At 40.1% G+C, this 22,566-nt stretch overlaps 1 protein-coding gene across 25 annotated transcripts in view; it reads right to left on the bottom strand.

Annotated features, from left to right (window-relative positions):
* Nucleotides 1-22,566, bottom strand: part of ATP11C (ATPase phospholipid transporting 11C (ATP11C blood group)) — a 179,652-nt gene that overhangs the window by 23,664 nt on the left and 133,422 nt on the right. For all 25 annotated transcript variants that reach the window (XR_014075704.1, XR_014075705.1, XM_081565092.1 and 22 more), the window contains 4 exons: nt 20,286-20,388; nt 18,534-18,679; nt 14,487-14,546; nt 5,646-5,773 (listed from right to left, as the gene is read on the bottom strand). Coding sequence is in view for 23 of the 25 variants with exons in the window: in XM_081565092.1 (XP_081421218.1) it covers nt 5,646-5,773; nt 14,487-14,546; nt 18,534-18,679; nt 20,286-20,388 (437 nt within the window). In the remaining 2 variants the exon portion in view is untranslated. The remainder of the gene's footprint in view (nt 1-5,645; nt 5,774-14,486; nt 14,547-18,533; nt 18,680-20,285; nt 20,389-22,566) is intronic.

The raw sequence follows: 22,566 nt of genomic DNA, 5'->3' as shown, positions 1-22,566 counted from the left end.
GGTCCATGAATCAGGGCAAATTGGAAGTGGTCAAACAGGAGATGACAAGAGTGAACATCGACATTCAAGGAATCAGTGAACTAAGATGGACTGGAATGGGTGAATTTAACTCAGATGACCATTGTATCTACTACTGTGGGCAGGAATCCCTTAGAAGAAATGGAGTAGCCATCATAGTCAACAAAAGAGTCCGAAACGCAGTCCTTGAATGCAATCTCAAAAACGACAGAATGATCTCTGTTCATTTCCAAGGCAAACCATTCAATATCACGGTAATTCAAGTCTATGCCCCGACCAGTAACACTGAAGAAGCCGAAGTTGAACGGTTCTATGAAGACCTACAAGACCTTCTAGAACTAACAGCCAAACAAGATGTCCTTTTCATTATAGGGGACTGGAATGCAAAAGTAGGAAGTCAAGAAACACCTGGAGTAACAGGCAAATTTGGCCTTGGAGTACAGAATGAAGCAGGGCAAAGGCTAATAAGAGTTCTGCCAAGAGAACGCACTGGTCATAGCAAATACCCTCTTCCAACAACACAAGAGAAGACTCTACACATGGACATCACCAGATGGTCGACACTGAAATCAGATTGATTATATTCTTTGCAGCCAAAGATGAGAAGCTCTATACAATCAGCAAAAACAAGACCGGGAGCTGACTGTGGATCAGATCATGAACTCCTTATTGCCAAATTCAGACTGAAATTGAAGAAAGTGGAGAAAACCACTAAACCATTCAGGTATGACTAAATCAAATCCCTTATGACTATACAGTAGAAGTGACAAAAGGATTTAAAGGACTAGATCTGATAGACAGAATACCTGATGAACTATGGATGCAGGTTCATGACATTGCACAGGAGACAGGAATCAAGACCATTCTCAACGAAAAAGAAACGCAAAAAAGCAAAATGGCTGTCTGAGGAGGCCATACAAATAGCTGTGAAAAGACAGGAAGCGAAAAGCAAAGGAGAAAAGGAAAGATATACTCATGTGAATGCAGAGTTCCAAAGAATAGCAAAAAAGTTCTTCATGACCCAGACAATCACGATGGTGTGATCACGCACCTAGAACCAGACATCCTGGAATGTGAAGTCAAGCGGGCCTTAGGAAGCATAACTACGAACAAAGCTAGTGGAGGTGATGGAATTCCAGTTGAGCTATTTCAAATCCTGAAAGATGACGCTGTGAAAGTGCTGCACTCAATATGCCAGCAAATCTTGAAAACTCAGCAGTGGCCACAGGACTGGAAAAGGTCAGTTTTCATTCCAATCCCAAAGAAAGGCAATGCCAAAGAATGCTCAAACTACTACACAATTGCACTCATCTCACGTGCTAGTAAAGTAACACTCAAAATTCTCCAAGCCAGGCTTCAGGAATATGTGAACTGTGAACTTCCAGATGATCAAGCTGGTTTTAGAAAAGGCAGAGAAACCACAGATTAAATTTCCAACATCCGCTGGATCATCGAAAAAGCAAGTGAGTTCCAGAAAAACATCTGTTTCTGCTTTATTGACTATGCCAAAGCCTTTGACTGTGTCGATCACAATGAACTGTGGAAAATTCTGAAGGAGATGGGAATAGCAGACCACCTGACCTGCCTCTTGAGAAACCTGTATGCAGGTCAGGAAGCAACAGTTAGAACTGGACAGGGAACAACAGACTGGTTCCAAATAGGAAAAGGAGTACGTCAAGGCTGTATATTGTCACCCTGCTTATTTAACTTATATGCAGAGTATGTCATGAGAAACGCTGGGCTGGAGGAAGCACAAGCTGGAATCAAGATTGCCGGGATTAATATCAATAACCTCAGACATGCAGATGATACCACCCTTATGGCAGAACGTGAAGAAGAACTCAAGAGCCTCTTGATGAAAGTGAAAGAGGAGGGTGAAAAAGTTGGCTTAAAGCTCAACATTCAGAAAACTAAGATCATGGCATCTGGTCCCATCACTTCATGGCAAATAGATGGGGAAACAGTGGAAACAGTGTCAGACTTTGTTTTTTTGGGCTCCAAAATCACTGCAGATGGTGATTGCAGCCATGAAATTAAAAGACACTTACTCCTTGGAAGGAGAGTTATGACCAACCTAGACAGCATATTAAAAAGCAGAGACATTACTTTGCCAACAAAGGTCCATCTAGTCAAGGCTATGGTTTTTCCAGTGGTCATGTATGGATGTGAGAATTGGATGGTGAAGAAAGCTGAGTGCCGAAGAATTGATGCTTTTGAACTGTGGTGTTGGAGAAGACTCTTGAGAGTCCCTTGGACTGCAAGAAGATCCAACCAGTCCATCCTAAAGGAGATCAGTCCTGGGTGTTCATTGGAAGGACTGATGTTGAAGCTGAAACTCCAATACTTTGGCCACCTGATGCGAAGAGATGACGCATTGGAAAAGACCCTGATGCTGGGAAAGATTGAGGGCAGGAGGAGAAGGGGACGACAGAGGATGAGATGGCTGGATGGCATCGCCGACTCGATGGACATGGGTTTGGGTGGACCCAGGGAGCTGGGGATGGACAGGGAGGCCTGGCGTGCTGTGGTTCATGGGATCGCAAAGATTCGGACAGGACTGAGTGACTGAACTGAACTGAAGGCCACACGTCACATTAGGTGGTACAAATGTGGAGAGAGCCACATATGAAGAATAGTGCTTCCTGTTTACAAAGGAATGCTCAGAGCAATGGAGCAATCTCCAACACAGTGACAGGCTGAGAGCAGTGTCTCGTCAGGGCAGGCAGGCAAGAAGCCACCTTGAGCTATGTGATAGGTGTGCCCTGGCTTTCATTTCTTCATCAGATGTGGCAACTATACCCTGTATGCAAAATTGTTGAAAAATTCATGACGAGGCTTCCCTGGTGGCTCAGTGGTAAAGAATCCACCTGCCAATGCAGGAGACATGGGTTCGATCCCTGATCCAGGAAGATCCAGGAGCAACTAAGCCCATGCGCCACAACTATTGAGCCTGTGCTCCCTAAGAGAAGCCACCTCAATGAGAAGCCCGTGCATACCACAACTAGAGAGTAGCCCCTGCTCGCCACAACTACTGAAAGTCCCACACGCATCAATGAATACCTAGCATAGCCATAAATAAATAAATAAAATAACAAAAAAATCATGACCTACACTCGTGTGTCATAACTAAAACTTCATAGAATCCCTTACAAGAATGTATACTCAATAGCTTGCTTCAAGTTTTCAACATTCTTGATGTGCAAAAGTGCTCAGCATAGCCCTGAAGTTATGTGGAGAAGGGTGTTATTAATAGAACAGTAAGATTATATAGCTGCCATCTATTGAAAATTTTGGCATGCCAACCTACTCCAGTATTCTTGCCTGGAGAATATTCATGGATATAGGAGCCTGGTGGGCTACAGTCCATGGGGTCACAAAAAGTAGGACAGGACTGAGTGACTAAGTGCATTGAAAATTTGGCTATGCACAATTGTGGGCTTCCCCAGTGGCTCAGCAGTAATGAATCTGTCTGAAATGCAGTAGACTTGGGTTTGATCCCTGGGTCAGGAAGATCCCCTGGAGGAGGGCATGGCAAGCCACTCCAGTATTCTTGCCTGGGAAATCCCATGGACACAGGTGCCTGGTGGATTACGGTCCACGGGGTCACAAAGAGTCAGACACGGCTGAGAGGCTGAGCATGCATGCAGGCACCGCTGTAAGTTTTTCCATGTAGTCACTCATTCAATCCTCCCCCAAACACTGTGATTAGGTCTGTTGTTACTGAAGAGTAAACTGAGGCCCATCTCAGTCAAGTGACTTCGGCAAGGGCAGAGATGAGATCAGGGCATAGGCAAGGCTACAGCTCTTGGTGGCACTGAACAGGAGGCATTTTGCTCCCTGCCACCCAAATCCCTCTTCCACCAGAGTCACTGCACTACTGGTCTTCACTTTAGTTGTTGTCTGAAGACAGAACACTGCTGCTCAAGATTTGAAAACCACCAGGCTGTGGAAAAGAGCACAGGCTTGGTCATCAGGAGGAGAAAAATCGGATCTTGCCCTGGCCTCTCATTATACCCTCTATCCTTAGGCAAGTCATTTCTGGGCCTTGGGTCTTCATTTATTTAAACAAGAGAGTATGAGAGCTCGTGCTCTGAAAGATTTCTACCAAGGGTGCTATGATTCTTCTGTTGATCAAACTATACCCTTTGCAAGAAATACTAGAGCAGAACACGTTAACGCCATGAGGAAGCAATCAGCAAATACCAGGTTGGGGGAAACTCTACAAGGTATATGATCAGGTTTCATTAACAAATAAATTGTCAAATTAACCTACAGATTAAGAGAGTCTCAGAAGCCTATTAATTAACTGCAGTATATGGGCCTTATATACAGTTTCAAATAAGCATGTTATAAGAAGACATGAGTCAATTGGAAAAACCTGAGCATTGACTGGATATTTGACGATATCATGGACTTGTTAAATTTTTAGGTATGATAAGTGTATTGAAATAACTATTTTATATAATGATTGATATTTGCTTTAAAATAAGTCCTTGATAGAGAAGACAGGGTTATTAATGAAGCAGGATTGGCTGTGAGTTGATATTCAAGCTAAGTGGTGAGGACAGGGAAGTTCACTATATAAATAGTATTGTTGCTACTTCTGTGCATGTTTTAAATTTTTCATAATAAATATCTTTAAATAAGAACAAATTTTATAACTCTGGTTAAGTCTAACAATTTCTAATTGTGAGTTTTATGAGTCAAACACCTTCACTTTGCACAAGTTAACCTTACTCAACTCTCTCTATTGCACTTGCTACCCACTATTCAATAACGCTTACAATCTGCAGTAAATTAATATCTTTATCCTTAGCTGTAGGCTTCACTTACAAAAATCCAATTTAATCAAAGGTTAAGCAACTGGGGCTAGTGCCAAGTACCCATCCAAGAGAAAAACATCTATTTCCAACTAACACAACATGAATATAAAGGCTTGATGAGTTAATTGTTTTCTTCAACAATGCCATTTTAGAATGGGAGCTAACAAGGCAGGGAGGCTATGTTTCAGGGGCAGTTTACAAAAGAAAGCCTAACATAACATCGTTAGTTCAATCTATTATATCTTTGGGTAGCCCTTTTTTGGGTGAGGGGGTTGTTCAGTTGCTAAGTCGTGTCTAACTCTTTGCGACCCCATGGACTGCAGCACGCTTCCCTGTCCTTCACTATCTCCCGGAGTTTGCCCAAACTTATGTCCATTGAGTCAGTGATGCCATCAAACCATCTCCCCCTCTGTTGTCCCCTTCTCCTCCTGCCCTCAATCTTTCCCAGCATCAGGGTCTTTTCCAGTGAGTCAGCTCTTCGCATCACGTGGCAAGTGAGGGGGTGGCAGGTAGTTAAAACTAGTCTGTCTTCATCTAAGACTCTAGAACTCTATGACAATGTAGGCAAAGTTTTAGGAACTACTGATTCTGAACTAAATAATTTACACCCATCCAAGTATAAGACGTATACCTAGGACAAGTCATTTTCCAGCTGGATGGTTTAGTTTAAGTAGCTAAAAATTCAGAACAGAACCATGTAATCAAACCAGGAGGGAAGTTCTGTGTCCTTCTGACCTGCAGATAAAATGAAACCCACAACTTTGAATGTCTGAAGGGATTTTACCTTACATATGTTCAACTTACATGTACAGTCGGGGATCTGAGGTCAATGTGTCAATATTGATGTGCTGTTCCAGTAGACTGTAGGCCAGGATGGGCAAAGATGTGAAGCAGATATTGTACATTGTAAGGTAAGCAGCATCATACAGTGGCTGTAATGACAAACCACACAAGAGAAATAAATGTACTGGAACAATCATCTGCCAGAGGATATTAAACTGGCTAGAAAAATCACAAGCTAAAACAAGACAGTTTCCTTTCACACTTTGTGTGGCAGCAAAAAAGGTTTTGTAAATAAGGTCACTCGGATGAGTACAGAAAAGAAACTAACATATTGTAATGTATCATATTAATATACCCTCCCTTTAGAAATAGGATCTTATTCAGAATGTTTACCTGCTATAAACTCTATTTCTAACAGATACTAACCAAGAGCTTTTCAAAAGATTTTCAGTGAATGAAGACCAACTGAGTGTAAGAGAGGAACTCCTTAGGAAAACTAAATATAAGCAATGGCCAGCCTGTGTCACAGTTTTTTTGGTTAATATTTTACATGGTTTTAAATACCACTATGACCCTCTCCAGACTGTATTTATGATATCGAATGTGGCCATTTACTAAGGATTAAATAAATATATTCACAAAAATCAAAGCTAAATATATTCACATGGTCATGACTCTTTCTTGTCCTGAATTCTGTAGGCTCCAGACCAAACTTCCTGCTGGGTGTCCCAAAGGACAACCTGCAATTCACAATGTCTAAGAGCAAACTCACTCATTCCCTTTAAATCCGCTTCCTCCCACGTTCCCTACTTCAGTAAGTGGCCCCACAATGTTTGCAACCCTAGTATCTACCTTGGTCCCTGGTACTGCTTATTTGCTCAAGACACTTCTTTGAATTGAGTGAATCTCTTTCTACCTCATTAGCCATTCCTGCTCAGGCTCCTCTTCTTCCTGAGCCCTCTGTGTTGGAGTGTTCTAGCCTCCATGTTTGGAACTTTATACTCACTCTCTAGCTGATCTCATACAGTCCTGTGGTTTTAATACAACCCATTCACTGAAAATTCCTATATGTAGCCCAGACCTGTTCCATATGACCAACAACCCACTCGATATCTCCTCCTGAGTGTCTAGTATCTTTCAAACTTATGTCCAGGACTGAATTCCTGACTTGCCTCACGTGAAATCTGCTTCTCTTGAAGTCTTCCTCATTTCTGGAAAGGGCAACTAAATCTTTTTGATCAACCAGAACTGAAATCTTGGATTTATACTTGACTCTTCTCTTTTCCACAACCCCTATCCAATCTACTAAGAAGTGTTTACTGGCTCCCCTTTTAAATACATTCAGAACCACATTACTTCTTAGCCCCTCCACTCTGACCATCATTAGTTGATCTCCCTGCTGCTTTTCCCTTTGACCCGTAGCCTATTCTCAACACAACTACCTGAGCAGCTCTACTAGAAAATAAGTGAAATCATTGTTTTGTTCAAACTCTCCAGTGGATTCCATTATCTCTAAAAGTAGTTTCTACAATGGTGGGGCTCTAAAGTCCCCCTTGATCTGGCTTTTCTTACCTGTCTGTCCCCTTCTCAGTTAGACCAATCTTGATTTAACTTGCCACTTCCTCTCTCTTGAACATATTTCCTCCACCCTGTTTTTCCCCTCCTATAGTACTAATCACCTTTTAATTTACATGATAAATTTTTACTGTATCTCTCTTCACACTAGAATTTAACCTCTGTGTGGGCAGGGATTTTTACTTATTTTATTGATAGCTGTAGCTTTAAAAAAAAGCAAAGCAGCCCCTGACATCCAAGAGTTGGCCTGGCACTCACAGCTAGGCACTGGTGCTCTGTAGAACACAAATAATTTCACAAAACAGCAACATCAAACAAGGCCACTGTGACTATGATGGATGGAGACAAAAACATGACCACTCCATAACCATTTCTGAACATAGACACAATATAAGTATTGTTCAGATCACAATAATGACCACCATCTATGTTCTGGCTAATCTGTGTGACTACTACTTCTTGACCAATGACATGTTAGCTTCCTGGACAAGATTTACTAACATGCCCAGTCATAAAATTACTTGCATTTGCTAACAGCAGCCAGCAAGGTCCTACTATTTCTTAAACTCTTCCCCAAATCACCTAACTCAAGCTCAAATATTACAAGACTTTTCTAACACTCTCTTCGTAAGAGGTTCCATTGTTCCTCATGGTGTACATTCTTTCTGTTGCATTGACTAATAAACCTAGTTTGATAAACTCCAAGTGTTCTCCTGGCTTTGACAATCTTGAATTCCTAGAACAGAACTTGGCTTGCAGGAAGCATTCAACAAATACTGGATGAACGAATGACTAGAGACTGGAAGCTATAACGTATTTGTATAGGGCTGATCTGACATTATAAATATTCCTTTATTGAAAAAAATATTAAGGTGTTTATAATGAACCTTGTTCTGATGAAAATACTTACTGAGTTCAGTAATTACTACACAGTGCTACATGTTGTGATATAACTATTACCTATGACCTGAATAGACAATATCCCATATTCACATGTATCTTTTACACATATAAAATGTTTGATTAATAAGATGCCTTTAAATTTAAATGTGACACAAATTAACAGAATTATGCATTTCTCAATCAATAGCTACTAAAGATACAATTACTATCATAGTGGACATTGATTCAGAAAGATTGGTAATGACTTGAATAGAGCATCAGTTCATTCATTAGCTGATTTCAAAAACATTTGCTGGGGAAAAAAAAAATTACTGAGCGTTTACCAAGTGTGAAATACTGAGGACAGAGAAGATTCATGCCCTGTCTGCAAGGAGTTCAAATTCTATAGGGGGAGGCAATCGCTTCTTGGCCTTTTGGCTAAGATCAAGTGTAGAGGGGGAGGCAGTGTGGTGACTATATAAGGAGCTGGGAGAGCCTAAAGGAGGGGACCACACCTCTCATCTGTAGCAGACACAAAGCAAGAGATAATGCATGCAACCTGTTCAATGAGCTTAAAAATACGTTCTACATAGAAGATATAGACAAAATGTGGTCCACTAGAGAAGGGAATGGCAAACCACTTCAGTATTCTTGCCTTGAGAACCCCAAGAACAGTATGAAAAGGTAAAAAGATAGGACACTGAAAGAGGAACTCCCCACGTCAGTAGGTGCCCAATATTGTACTGGAGATCAGTGGAGAAGTAACTCCAGAAAGAATGAAGGGACAGAGCCAAAGCAAAAACAACACCCAGTTGTGGATGTGACTGGTGATGGAAGCAAGGTCAGATGCTGTAAAGAACAATATTGCATAGGAACCTGGAATGTTAGGTCCATGAATCAAGGCAAATTGGAAGTAGTCAAACAGGAGATGGCAAGAGTGAACATTGACATGTTAGGAATCAGCAAAATAAAATGGACTGGAATGGGTGAATTTCACTCAGATGACCATTATATCTACTACTATGGGCAGGAATCCCTTAGAAGAAATGGAGTAGCCATCATAGTCAACAGAAGAGTCCAAAATGCAGTACTTGGATGCAATCTCAAAAACGACAGAATGATCTCTGTTCATTTCCAAGGCAAACCATTCAATATAATGGTAATCCAAGTCTATGCCCCAACCAGCAACGCTGAAGAAGCTGAAGCTGAATGGTTCTATGAAGACCTACAAGACCTTCTAGAACTAACAGCCAAACAAGATGTCCTTTTCATTATAGGGGACTAGAATGCAAAAGTAGGAAGTCAAGAAATACCTGGAGTAACAGACAAATTTGGCCTTGGAGTATAGAATGAAGCAGGGCCCAGGCTAAGAGAGTCTTGCCAAGAGAACGCACTGGTCATAGCAAACACCATCTTCCAACAACACAAGAGAAGACTCTACACATGGACATCACCAGATGGCCAACACCAAAATCAGACTGGCTACATTCTTTGCAGCCAAAGATGGAGAAGCTCTATACAGTCAGCAAATACAAGACTGGGAGTTGACTGTGGCTCAGATCATAAACTCCTTATTGTCAAATCCAGACTTAAATTGAAGAAAGTGGGGAAACCCACTAGACCACTCAGGTATGACCTAAATCAAATTCCTTATGATTATACAGTGGACATGAGAAATAGATTTAAGGGACTAGATCTGATACACAGAATGCCTGATGAACTATGGATGGAAGTTTGTGACATTGTACAGGAGATAGGAATTAAGACCATCCCCAAGAAAAAGAAATGCAAAAAAGCAAAATGGCTGTCTGAGGAGGCCTTACAAACAGCTGTGAAAAGAAGGGAAGTGAAAAGCAAAGGAAAAAATGAAATTTATACCCATTTGAATGAAGAGTTCCAAGAATAGCAAGGAGAGATAAGAAAGCCTTCCTCAGCGATCAGTGCAAAGAAACAGAGGAAAACAATAGAATGGGAAAGACTAGAGATCTTTTCAAGAAAATGAGAGATACCAAGGGAACATTTCATGCAAAGATGGGCTCAATAAAGGACAGAAATGGTAGGGACCTAACAGAAGCAGCAGATATTAAGAAGAGGTGGCAAGAATACACAGAAGAATTGTACAAAAAAGTTCTTCACGAGCCAGACAATCATGATGGTGTGATCACGCACCTAGAGCCAGACATTCCGGAATGTGAAGTCAAGCGGGCCTTAGGAACCATCACTATGAACAAAGCTAGTGGAGGTGATAGAAATCCAGTTGAGCTATTTCAAATCCAGAAAGATGATGCTGTGAAAGTGCTGCACTCAATATGCCAGCAAATCTTGAAAACTCAGCAGTGGCCACAGGACTGGAAAAGGTCAGTTTTCATTCCAGTCCCAAAGAATGTTCAAACTACTGCACAAATGCACTCATCTCACATGCTAGCAAAGTAATGCTCAAAATTATCCAAGCCAGGCTTCAGCAATAAGTGAACCATGAAATTCCAGATGTTCAAGCTGGTTTTAGAAAAGGCAGAGGAACCAGAGATCAAATTGCCAACATTCGCTGGATCATCGAAAAAGCAAGAGAGTTCCAGAAAAACATCTATTTCTGCTTTATTGACTATGCCAAAGCCTTTGGCTGTGTGGATCACAATGAACTGTGGAAAATTCTGAAGGAGATGGGAATAGCAGACCACCTGACCTGCCTCTTGAGAAACCTGTATGCAGGTCAGGAAGCAACAGTAAGAACTGGACAGGGAACAACAGACTGGTTCCAAATAGGAAAAGGAGTACGTCAAGGCTGTATATTGTCACCCTGCTTATTTAACTTATATGCAGAGTATGTCATGAGAAACGCTGGGCTGGAGGAAGCACAAGCTGGAATCAAGATTGCCGGGAGAAATATCAATAATCTCAGATATGCAGATGACACCACCCTTACGGCAGAACGTGAAGAAGAACTCAAGAGCCTCTTGATGAAAGTGAAAGAGGAGGGTGAAAAAGTTGGCTTAAAGCTCAACATTCAGAAAACTAAGATCATGGCATCTGGTCCCATCACTTCATGGCAAATAAATGGGGAAACAGTGGCAGACTTTATTTTTTTGGGCTCCAAAAATCACTGCAGTTGGCGACTGCAGCCATGAAATTAAAAGACGCTTACTCCTTGGAAGGAAAGTTATGACCAACCTAGACAGCATATTAAAAAGCAGAGACATTACTTTGCCAACAAAGGTCCATCTAGTGAAGGCTATGGTTTTTCCAGTGGTCATGTATGGATGTGAGAGTTGGACAGTGAAGAAAGCTGAGTGCCGAAGAATTGATGCTTTTGAACTGTGGTGCTGGAGAAGACTCTTGAGAGTCCCTTGGACTGCAAGAAGATCCAACCAGTCCATCCTAAAGGAGATCAGTCCTGGGTGTTCATTGGAAGGACTGATGTTGGAAGCTGAAACTCCAATACTTCGGCCACCTCAGGCGAAGAGCTGACTCATTGGCAAAGACCCTAATGCTGGGAAGGATTGGGGGCAGGAGGAGAAGGGGATGACAGAGGATGAGATGGCTGGATGGCATCACTGGCTCGATGGACATGGGTTTGGGTAGACTCCGGGAGTTGGTGATCGACAGGGAGACCTGCCGTGCTCCAGTTCATGGGGTCGCAAAGAGTCGGACACGACTGAGTGACTAAACTGAATGAACTGAACATAGAAGATGGAGATACTTTGCACACACAAAGATTTAAGTTCAGCAAAACATGTTACTGAACTAAAAAGTACCCCCAAAAGGTGTTAGATTTCTTTTAATTCTCAAGGGAGAGGACTAGTCTGTTGGCACACAGCACTACATTCTCATTGAAAACCATCCATTCCATTTTTGCTAATGAGAAATTGAACAAAAAGAAAAACAAAAAATCAGATTGACTGGTGTGTAATTTAGTTTTGAATTTTATTCAAACAAAAGGAGTGTCAATCTACTTTGTTCCACTATGGTACTTAGAGTGTATATGAGAGATAATTATAATTTTTAGATGCATAATCAGAGGAGACAGAACAGTCCTCAAAGCAAACAACAGGTTTAGTTGATAATACTGTTGTTGTGAAATCTGTTGTGAATGGTATCTTTTCATGAAGAAAACGGACAGTCTATTCCAGCTTTACTAAACAAAGAGTTGATTTTTGTTTAAATAATCTGCATCCTGGTGCTATTTCTACCTTCTCCATAGCTCATCTCCAAGTTCCTGGGTTGCAGAGAACACCTGAAGTAGACCTAAACTGAAAAAGGCTGACTAACCTGTATGTATTCCACCAGTGAAGTTGCTCAGTTGTGTCTGACTCTTTGCGACCCCATGGGCTGTAGCCTACCAGGTTCCTCCAACCATGGAATTTTCCAGGCAAGAGTACTGGAGTGGGTTGCCATTCCCTTCTCCAGGAAGATATTCCCGACCCAGGGATCGAACCCAGGTCTCCCGCATTGCAGGCAGATGCTTTACTGTCTGAGCCAGGTATTTGCAATAACGGTCTCTGCATTCAGCAGCAGCACAAGGCCAAAGTGAAAACGAAAGCTATGAACATCACTACCTCAGATATGTTAGTCACTCAGTCATGCCCAACTCTTTGCGACCCCATGGACTGTAGCCCACCAGGCTCCCCTGTCCACGGGATTTTCCAGACAAGAATACTGGAGTGGGTTGCCATTCCCGTCTCCAGGGGATCTTCCTAACCCGGGGGTCAAACCCGAGTCTCCTGCATCACAGGTGGATCCTTTACCATCTGAGCCACCAAGAGACCTTCCTTTTATCTGGTACACTTTTTCTAAGATGTCTGCCTAGGTTTTTCCCTCATCTCATCCAAATCTCTGTCCAAATGTCACCTCATCAGAGAGAACTTCCCAGATCAGGTTCTCTAAAAAAGCAGCTCTCTTCCCCAGTCAATAAGTCCCCTATTCACTTTTTTTTTTCCCCTTCAGAGGTTATATCAGTACCCAGCGTAATATGTTTGATTGCTGTCTGTCTTTCTGCCTATCACTCACTCTACTGCAAGTTCCATGGGCTAAGAGCTTTGATCACTGTTACATCCCCAATAATTAACAAGGCACACAGAAGGCACTCAAGAACTATGAATTCACGTACCAGTTGAGCAACCGAGGAAGACAAACATTAACTCCTATGAGAACCTAAGCAGACCCCTGACAGCCCAGGGTTTCAAAAAGGATTAAGTCCTTTCTTCCTTCATACAATTTTTGTTTGGTCAACATGGTTTTAAAAGCCAGCTTCCCTTTATCAGTTTGCTACAAAATTTCAAAATGTCTTTTTAAAACTTTCATTCATCATCCAGGGAAGTGAGGAATTACAAATATTTTGATCAATAGCAATCTGAATGTTCAAGAAAAGTATAACCATCAGAATTTTAAAAACTGTTACCAATGCTGTTAGTTTTTAATACAAGAAGGCCGATGGCACTTCCTATAGCCAGTAGATAACTAATTCATAAAGTGATCAGCTTAGCAGGCACCACGGGGCTGATGACATGGAACTGATATAAGAGACAGCATACCATACAGCAAATAGGCAAGTTTAAGAGAAAGATAGCAGACACTTCCCATTGGAAAGAATACATTCTCTAAAAATACTGCCAAGAAATTAGGGAAAAAATCACTTCCTATCATGAGGAATGGAGCAGGCCTTGAAATATAGAAACTCAGTCTCTAATACCTGTGATGATGTTACCAGCAGCTCAGCTTGGTAAAAATCATTGAATTGCTCACAGATAAACTACAAAATTTCTGAATCATTGAGCATTATAGCTCCCTTAGTTAGCTATACCTCCACTAGAAGCAATGCAAAATGTACTTCAGCTGTTAAAAAAACCCTACAAACGTGCCTGCTCATCCAACCACTTATGTATCAAGTCAACATATAGCATATTCTGTACGTGAAAAATGTTCAGAAAACTACAGAGGGCTACAAGTGTAGAATTCTTTAACTAATCCAAAGCTTTATCCAGGAATTACTGCTTCTTGGCTAGCTTAAACATCAATGTTTTTTTCTAGAAAATCAAGTTGAGAAAATGCAAAGATACAAATTTTTATTTGATGAAATATAAATATAGTATAACATTTTAAAGTTATTGGAAAACATTATGTACACTGACAAAAATAAAAAATAAAAAAAATTTAAAGGATCTCAATTCCAATAGGATGTACCAAATAACTTTCAAAAAGAAAATAACAATAAGACCATTACTGAAGCAAAGACATAAAATTTTGCTATTGGTCAAAAACCAGGCCAAGAAGATCAACTGTTGAACCAAGGGGAAAAATATCCTTTTATTTTGGACATACCTCTTTAAATCTCTACAATCCAACACACAAAAGGTAATTTATTAACAGCAAGTATAAACTACATTACAACAAATAACTAGGGAAACCAACCTGCTGTGAGAATCCACAGAAGAACTGGTATAAAAATTGCGGCAAAATGAAACAAAGGTTCTGGAAAAAAAAATGAAGAAAAGGGTTAATATGTTTCACTTCATCAACTTTTCAAAACTAAAACAGGAAACTGTCCTCAATAGTATAGGCAATCCTAAGTGCTTCTAATATCACAATGCAATAAACTTCTACTCCTGAGTTGTAAGGAAACAATTCAAAACAATAGATTACATTCATACTGATGCCAACTTCTGCTCTTCCCAGGCAGAAGATAAACTCACTTACTTTATGAGATCCTCTTGCTATTCTAGAGAAGAAATTAGCTCATATAATATGAACACCTAACGGTACTGTACCTTAAATGCCAAGTGGGTTTGTAAAATCATTACAAAGTAGACTGACATAAAGCTCTAAGTGTATATTTTAAAGTCTGTTAATGCCAATAAATAGTCAGGAAATTATTATAGTATATATTGACACAAACAAGTATCAACTAATGGTTTACTGCCTTTGTTACTGCCTCATTAAACAACCAACTATTATTATTGATCATCTACTACAAGTAAAGATGACACTGTAGGTGATACAAAAAAACAAAACCTCTCATTTCTAAGCGAGTTATCACGTAACTGGGAGAATATGAAAAACAGATTAAAAAAAATACAAGCTGAGAATGCATAAGGCAGTAAAAGCCACCAGGTGAGAGGGTAAATACTAAAATTATATTAACGTCTTCAGGCAAAACTACCAGCACTAATGTTTTCAAATGAGCGCTGTCCTTCAATATAGGCTTTGACTGTATTTGAACACTGCTGTCACTTGCTCACGTGTCTCTAGATTTCTCTTTGGGCAGCCCCTTCAATAGTCCATTTCTGAGCCACGTCAAAAAACCATCTCTTTCCTTCTGTCACACATTCTCACTTAGCTAATTTCCCATTCTGGGAGACCTGAGGCTGTTTTTAAAAATCCAGTGGATCCTCTGCCGCAGCTGAGGATATTTAGGTGAATACACTGCAGGCTGTGGAGGACATTTCTAAAGAAAACTGCTACACATGTTTTGAATAAGTCCTACAGCACCAGAGTGTCAGAGCTCCCAAGGTCATCATCTGGAAGGGCAACACTCATTTGTATGGATCAATTCTGGCAGAATGCAAAATACTGTCGGTCACCTTTCTACAGTACTTTATGTATATAAAAGAAGTGCTAGGTGTGGATTATGGGGGTGCGTTGTGGGAAAGGGAGGTCTGACTCTCCCATTAGAGTAACAGTTCCATGAAAACAGGGACTTTGCCTGTCTTATTCCATTATGAATTCTCAAGGGCCTGAAATAACGCTTGGCACATGGTAACACATTCAAGCATATTTGTTGACTGAATGAATAAAGAAGTTAGACTTTGAACTAGGTGTTAAAGATGAACACAATATGGTGATAGCAGGAACCAAGGCAAGACCATATGTATTTTAAACATATCACGTAGGACAGGGTGGGGTGCCTTAAAAGCCAGACTAATTCTTAGACAAAGGAGAGTGAAGTTTCTGGAGGACAAGTTGAAAAGTGGCATTTTCTAAACATTAACCTGGCTGAATTATGCAACTGAGTGGAGAAACAGAAAGCAGGAAGATCTGTCACTGTAGGGCAGTAACAACTGGAAGATGCAAAGGCAAGATAAGAGGAAGGAAGGCATCTTAGCTCAGCCAGAGAGGGCAAACATATCAGAGATCATCTTGGGACGAAAGGCAGCATAAGAAAGGAATCATGCTAAGTCAGTAACTACGGTGACAATGGGCACAGAGATTCTAATGAAGACAGAGGGTTTCTGCATAAATAATGCCCTAAATTGAGAACAGGGATATGTAACTTACTGATCACTGGTAAACATTAGCCATCTTAACACTTGTTTTGTTTTTCTTAACAGAGTGTTCCTTCCATCTGGTGGCAGCTGCTTGAATTGCAGGCCAAACTCTTAAAGAGGCAAACAAGCTTCTGGAACAGGGTCAGAATGCTAGGCAGATATGTATGGCCAAATCTTCATGGGCTCCCCTTCAAGGGGGAGGTAAGAGAGAATAACCATCCATCCCCATGTGAGGCTGTTAAGTTACTGAGTCCAAGGCCCCGTAGACTCTCTATAAATAACATAACCACACCGAAATGGTGGAAAAGGAACAACAACAAAAAAAAGGTAACTTTGGAAACAGTATTTTGACTACATACTCTAAGGCTAAAGAGCTAAAGATAGAAGTGCACACACACATATTTCTCAAGTTAGTCAGGCTTGTTTCTCACAGGAATATATGAGTTAACAATTCTGGAACTACTTTAAGTATAAACTTGGAAGATATAGCAAATAAATATATAAATAATGCAAATGAGAACCAGGTTTCTCACTGCTGAAGAAAGGAGTTACTAATATGGAAAAGGGAAAGGTTAGATAGAATGAACCTTGTGGTGTCGGCTTTAATCAAAGGTATCCATACAAACTGAGTTCAAGTATTGAGTTTATATGGATACCAGTGACAATGAGCACAACAAGCACCAGATCTAGATTTCTAAATACCATTTGTAAAAAAAAATAAAGGACCAGAGATCCTTGGAGAAAAGTTTGAATCCAGGACTGGGGAAGGGAAAAATACAAGAGGAGCCTAGAACATCATGTGGTACCAGAAAACAAACAAGACTTAAAAAAAGGTGATGGTCAGGGATGGGTATACTCAATGGGTATAAAGTTTTAGTAAGTTTTAGAGATCTGCCATACTTAACAGGACTGTATTCTTCCACTTAATAATCTGTTAAGGAGATAGAGCTCTTGTTACATGTCATCACAATAAAATAAAAAAGTTAATGATGGGGACATGGTGAAAGGACACGGGCACCAAGTCTGTGACAATCTGAGTAACAATGAATGATGGTAATGAATTTCAACACAGAATAAAGTATCTAGTTTAGTGGGAGAATGCTCTTTTCAAACAAAATTACACAAGCAAAACTGAGGTGTCCTGAGACCCTCAAAACACCATCTGAATCAATGTATCAAAGTTGACATTATCATGAATGGGACATACTGACAACACGTCCTCCTGATATGATGCCCTCAGCAGGGTGTAATAGCGCTTCTGTGGTAATTGTGCCCAAACTTGAATCTGATAACAGGTAAATATTAGACAAACCCAAATTGAGGGACATTCAACTAAGTAAATGGCCAGCATTCTTCAAACATGTTAAGATCATAAAGACAAAAAAGACAGGAACTATCCCAGGTTAAAGAAGACTAAGGACATCAGGATCCTTAAATGCAGGTATGAGCCTGAAATGGACCAGAAAACAAATATCTGTGGGACCATTAGCAAAATTCCAATACAGTATATAGACTAGTTAATAATGTGCTAATTGACATCAATTTATTGATCTTGGTAACTATGCTGTGTGTTATCTAAGGTGCTAACAGTTGGCAAAGCTGAGCAAAGAGTATATGAGATTTCACTAATTTTGCAACTTTTAAAAAGTATGAAATTATCTCAAAATGAAAACTGAAAAAAATTCAAAAAAATAAACAGAACAGAATATAGGATAGGAGATCAAGTTCTCATACATGGTTAAAACAGGTAAATCTAATGTATATGTTGCATAAATTATATCTAAATTTATATATTATATACCATTTATATTACTATATGTCATATAGTAATGTCAATCAGATAAGTCATTGTTTGCTGCAGGGGTGGAGAAGATTGGAAAAGCACAAGGGAACTTTCTGGGGTGATAGAGATGGTCAATATTTGATTCTGGTGGTAGTTACATGGACACAAACATTTGTCAGAATCAAGCTATAAACATTTAATGGATACACTGTACTGTATTTAAACTATACTTTAAGAAAGTTCACTTAAAATTTCTCATCTCAAATCTCTTTCATTAAAAGGAATTTCTGGTTTCTGATTCATTAAATAGACCGCCTCTGTTTTACTGACAGAAAAAAAAAAACAACCTACAACCAAGCCAAGTAAACACTGTGTTAAACTCTCATAAATGACAAGTATTTTATCACATACCTTATAGAAGAAATACTGTACAAGGTGTGCTATTCTCACATAATATAGATGTCCATGAGCCAACAGCAGTTTCTTTAAATGTTTAAACTTTGGGACCGAATAATCGCTATTCCTGGATGCTTGGCGACCTTCTTTGCCTTTAATACCTAAAAAAAGACAATCTCTATAGGGTGAGTATTTTTATAAAGTAACCACCTAATCTGTTATTTCCATGTTTTTCTTGCTTACAAGTACAGTTCAATTGAACAGTTTAGCTTTGTTTTCTTAAGCAAAAAAGTGCTTTTATCAGTGAGATTTATCAATAAAAAGTAAAATTGTTTAATTGGCAATTACCTATTTATAACAAAACATAAAACAATTAATGAAATCATTATTTTAATCATGATAAGGCAAAAATTATACTAAGGAAAAAATTTAATCTGAAAAATATCTTGAAGATACTTGGTAAGTGATTAATTATGCATGGTACCAGACTAGGTGCTATATTAAAGCAACTCAGAGACCTGGGGTTTATGGTTTAAGAGCTCAAAACTGAAGAGTCATAATGAGATGGTTAAGTCCTCATACTGAATGATACTCTGAGCAGTGGTTAGCTAACACTTAGTCCTGTCCAAAATGTCCATCTGGTTCACACCAAAGATCCTTGAAGTTTGCTCTTGTCCAAAATGCCCACAAGCATACTTGGTCCACGCCAAACAGTTCTGGACAGCACCAAATTTCAGGGGGGTTCTCAGGCGGCTCTGTGCTAAAGAATCCACCTGCCAATACAGGAGATGCAGGTTCAATCCCTGAAGGGAAGGGGAGATCCCCTGGAGGAGGGCATGGCAACCCACTCCAGTATTCTTGCCTGGAGAATCCCATGGACAGAGGCGCCTGGCAGGCTATGGTCCGTAGGGTCACGAAAGTGTCAGACACGACTTAGCGACTAAACAACAGAATTTCAAGGACTTTTGGCGTGGACAAAATGCAGTATGGACATTTTAGACAAGATCAAATGTCCTGCAAGGCTGAGTAGCAGCCCAAGTATTCCATGAGCTCAAGGGGCTTCAGGCTATTTCTGGTCAATAGCCCATGAGTCGAACTAGTGTTCCCCAGTAAATAGGGTTACTTCCAAATGGAAAGAATTTGGGAATCCAAACTGCATTACAATAATCCCCCAAATACTAATGCTATTATTTCTCCCCCTCCAAAAAATGCTGGGGTGTTACGATTGCTGCCTTCCAGCAACCTGACAGGGGGGAAAATGGTGAAGTGGTAGAGAAGCTGCTGTTGCATGCCAACATGTAAATTCATCACTACAGCCCAAATGACCATGCATAGATCTCGGCATGAGGAAAATCAGCCAGCCAGTTATCATTTCTGAGTTCCAAACAGTTAAGGACCTCAAAAGATACAGTGCAGCAACATAAGCAGCTGATCTGGCCAGTGGTGAAAAATCAATAAAATTTCCTGCATGCTGGCAGAAATGAGAGCTAAATGATCGATCACACGGCCAGGAAGTTTCGGAAATTTGGTTTACTTGGCTAATAAAATAATATCCTCCAGCCTGGTATTGCTACATTCCCACCAGGGGTAGGACTTATGCATGGGCATATTCCATGATCAGATGAGAACCTTCATTTGATTAACAATGATCATTCCCGAATTCAAATTCAAGATGAGCAACCAAAACAATCTCTAGAATAATAAGACCACTCTACCTAAAAGCAATACTGATACCTTACAGCTGCCATCTCATTAGATGTTTCTTACCTATGCCCACATGGGATTCCAAGATCATGCTAACATCATTGGCACCATCACCTATCGACAGTGTGATTGGGCTGCCTTTTAAATTCTTCACCATTCTTACAATCTAAACGTTAAATACAAGAGAGGTATAGAAAAGGTCAAAGCAGAATGTGAGCTTGAACTCCATTGGGGGTATTTGCCTCATTCACACTTGTAAATGGAGGCCTTGCAAACCGAAAGGAGGTCTGTGCATATAAAAGTGTCGAATTCTCAGGGGAGAACAACACAGCTTTTCAAAACGTAACACCAGTGCCCACTTGTTTTCTGGTTTTGCTAATGGAGGAACTGTCTAATCCATGCCTTCTACCCACACGAGAGAGTAGCACGCATCCCCTTTTGTCACTGCTTCACATGTCCTTTCAGATCAGGTAGTGAATGAGAGAAAGTGGAGACCAGAGAGCTGATTTGGGGTAATATGCATGGGGCTACCAGGACAAAAGCGGGCAGTGAGAGAAGATAATGGTTTTGGTCACCTCTGCCTCTCTCCTCCCTGCTGACACTCCAACCACCCCTGGGTGCACCCCAGCCCTTATTTCTATCTAGCTGCCGACTAAACTTTACCAAATCTCCTAGTGCTCAATATGATTTGATCTCTCATACAGGTAGTTGCATTTTAAAAGGGGGCACCCTAAAGGTGATGACCTTTGCACAAAGATGCCTGAGATGTGTATAAAGCATCATCATTCCCTGAGTGTCTCTTAAAGATATGTTGATGGCACAGTGCAGCTCAATGCTGTGTTCACAGTAGGTACTGAATAAAAGAAACCTTCTCCTGGCAGAGTTACTGTGGGAAGAATACTGGGTAAGTGGCTGTCCTCCTACCAATGACTGCTTTATGTGTCAACCCTCAAAACCCCTTGGAATCTAGCAGCTTTTAAACAGCTTATGTAAATCAGTAGTTAAATAATGTCTTGCAAAATTTTGTAATCTCAAAGGCTTTCACCAGGTAACATAAATAAAATCCATTCCCACATAACTGAAATGATTAAAAATAATTTATATGAGGCAAAACCACCCTGCAGTCTTTTCTTTAAACAAAATTCAGTCAGGTTTTAGTTATATTAAATTGCATACCAAAAAAACCTGACGTCCAATCCATTTGACACAAAAATGATGTTACTAGGAAATGTCAGGTTTCCCCAATCCTTTACCTCAACTTGGTTCTTTTTAAAAACTTTATGAGTGTCAGAAATAATCAATGAGTCAAAGACAAAAGTAAACTTGTTTTTAATGGGCTACATTACTGGTTTAACTAATTGCACCTATTATACTGTATGCAGTAATGACCTAAAAGAAGAAAAATGCAGTCAGGAAAGGTCTAGGGAAGGCAATAAAATTATTAAGGGTGACAGCTTCTGTATGCAAATATAGATTAAAAAGATGAAAGCCGGTCGTTGTGGAAACATAAAAGGATATATTGCTATGGACCATAAAACCATGAAAGATCTAGATAAATAAACATCGAGGTTTTTTTTTTAAGAAGTTCCAGGTCACCGAGATTAAGAACTCTTCAATCTCTAGATAGCTTCACAAAAAAGAAATCAATTTACCAAAAAGTATTTATTGATCTACTATAACTACATGCAACACAAAGTGCAAAAGTGAAGTGCAAATACCCAAAAAGAATATGTGGCTTGGTCACACACCTCAGGAAGCACATAATGGGGAATGGATACAATAACATCAGAGAACCAGATTAACAATAAAAGATAATAATACTCAATATTTATGCAAGAGAATATATAACACTGTCATCTAAGTTGTCCACATAAGAAGGCCTATGATGTCAGAGAAGGGAGAGGACACTACAGGCCAGAGTGATGAGAAACGAGTTTACAGAAGGAAGTGTTGATCTAAACCATAAAGGACTGGTAAGATGTGCATGGATGGGGAAAAGGGTTTGAGGGGTATTCCAGGGAAAGGGAAGAGCACGATCTAAGGCATACCGACAGTTAAGTCCAATATATGCTCAGAAAATGGGTCTGATTTGACCAGACCAATTGAGTTTTCATAAAGGGGACAAGGACAGGTAGATAATATAATATGGGGCCATATTATAAAAGTGGTAACAGGGTGCAGAAGAAAGGAGAAATGAGAAGAAAAGGCTAGACTGCAGGCTAAGAGAGAAGTTAGTCGACATGGACATCAATGAGCCGTTAAAAGTCCTGGACCTGGAAGGTAATGGAAGGAGATGGAAAAGACAATGTACTAGAAAATGGGCAGAATTTGGTGACTGAGACCA

This window comes from Giraffa tippelskirchi, chromosome X (assembly GCF_054371585.1).
Source record: "Giraffa tippelskirchi isolate mGirTip1 chromosome X, T2T-mGirTip1v1.2.pri, whole genome shotgun sequence".
Classification (NCBI taxonomy): domain Eukaryota; kingdom Metazoa; phylum Chordata; class Mammalia; order Artiodactyla; family Giraffidae; genus Giraffa; species Giraffa tippelskirchi.
This window is presented reverse-complemented; position numbering and strand designations above follow the sequence as displayed.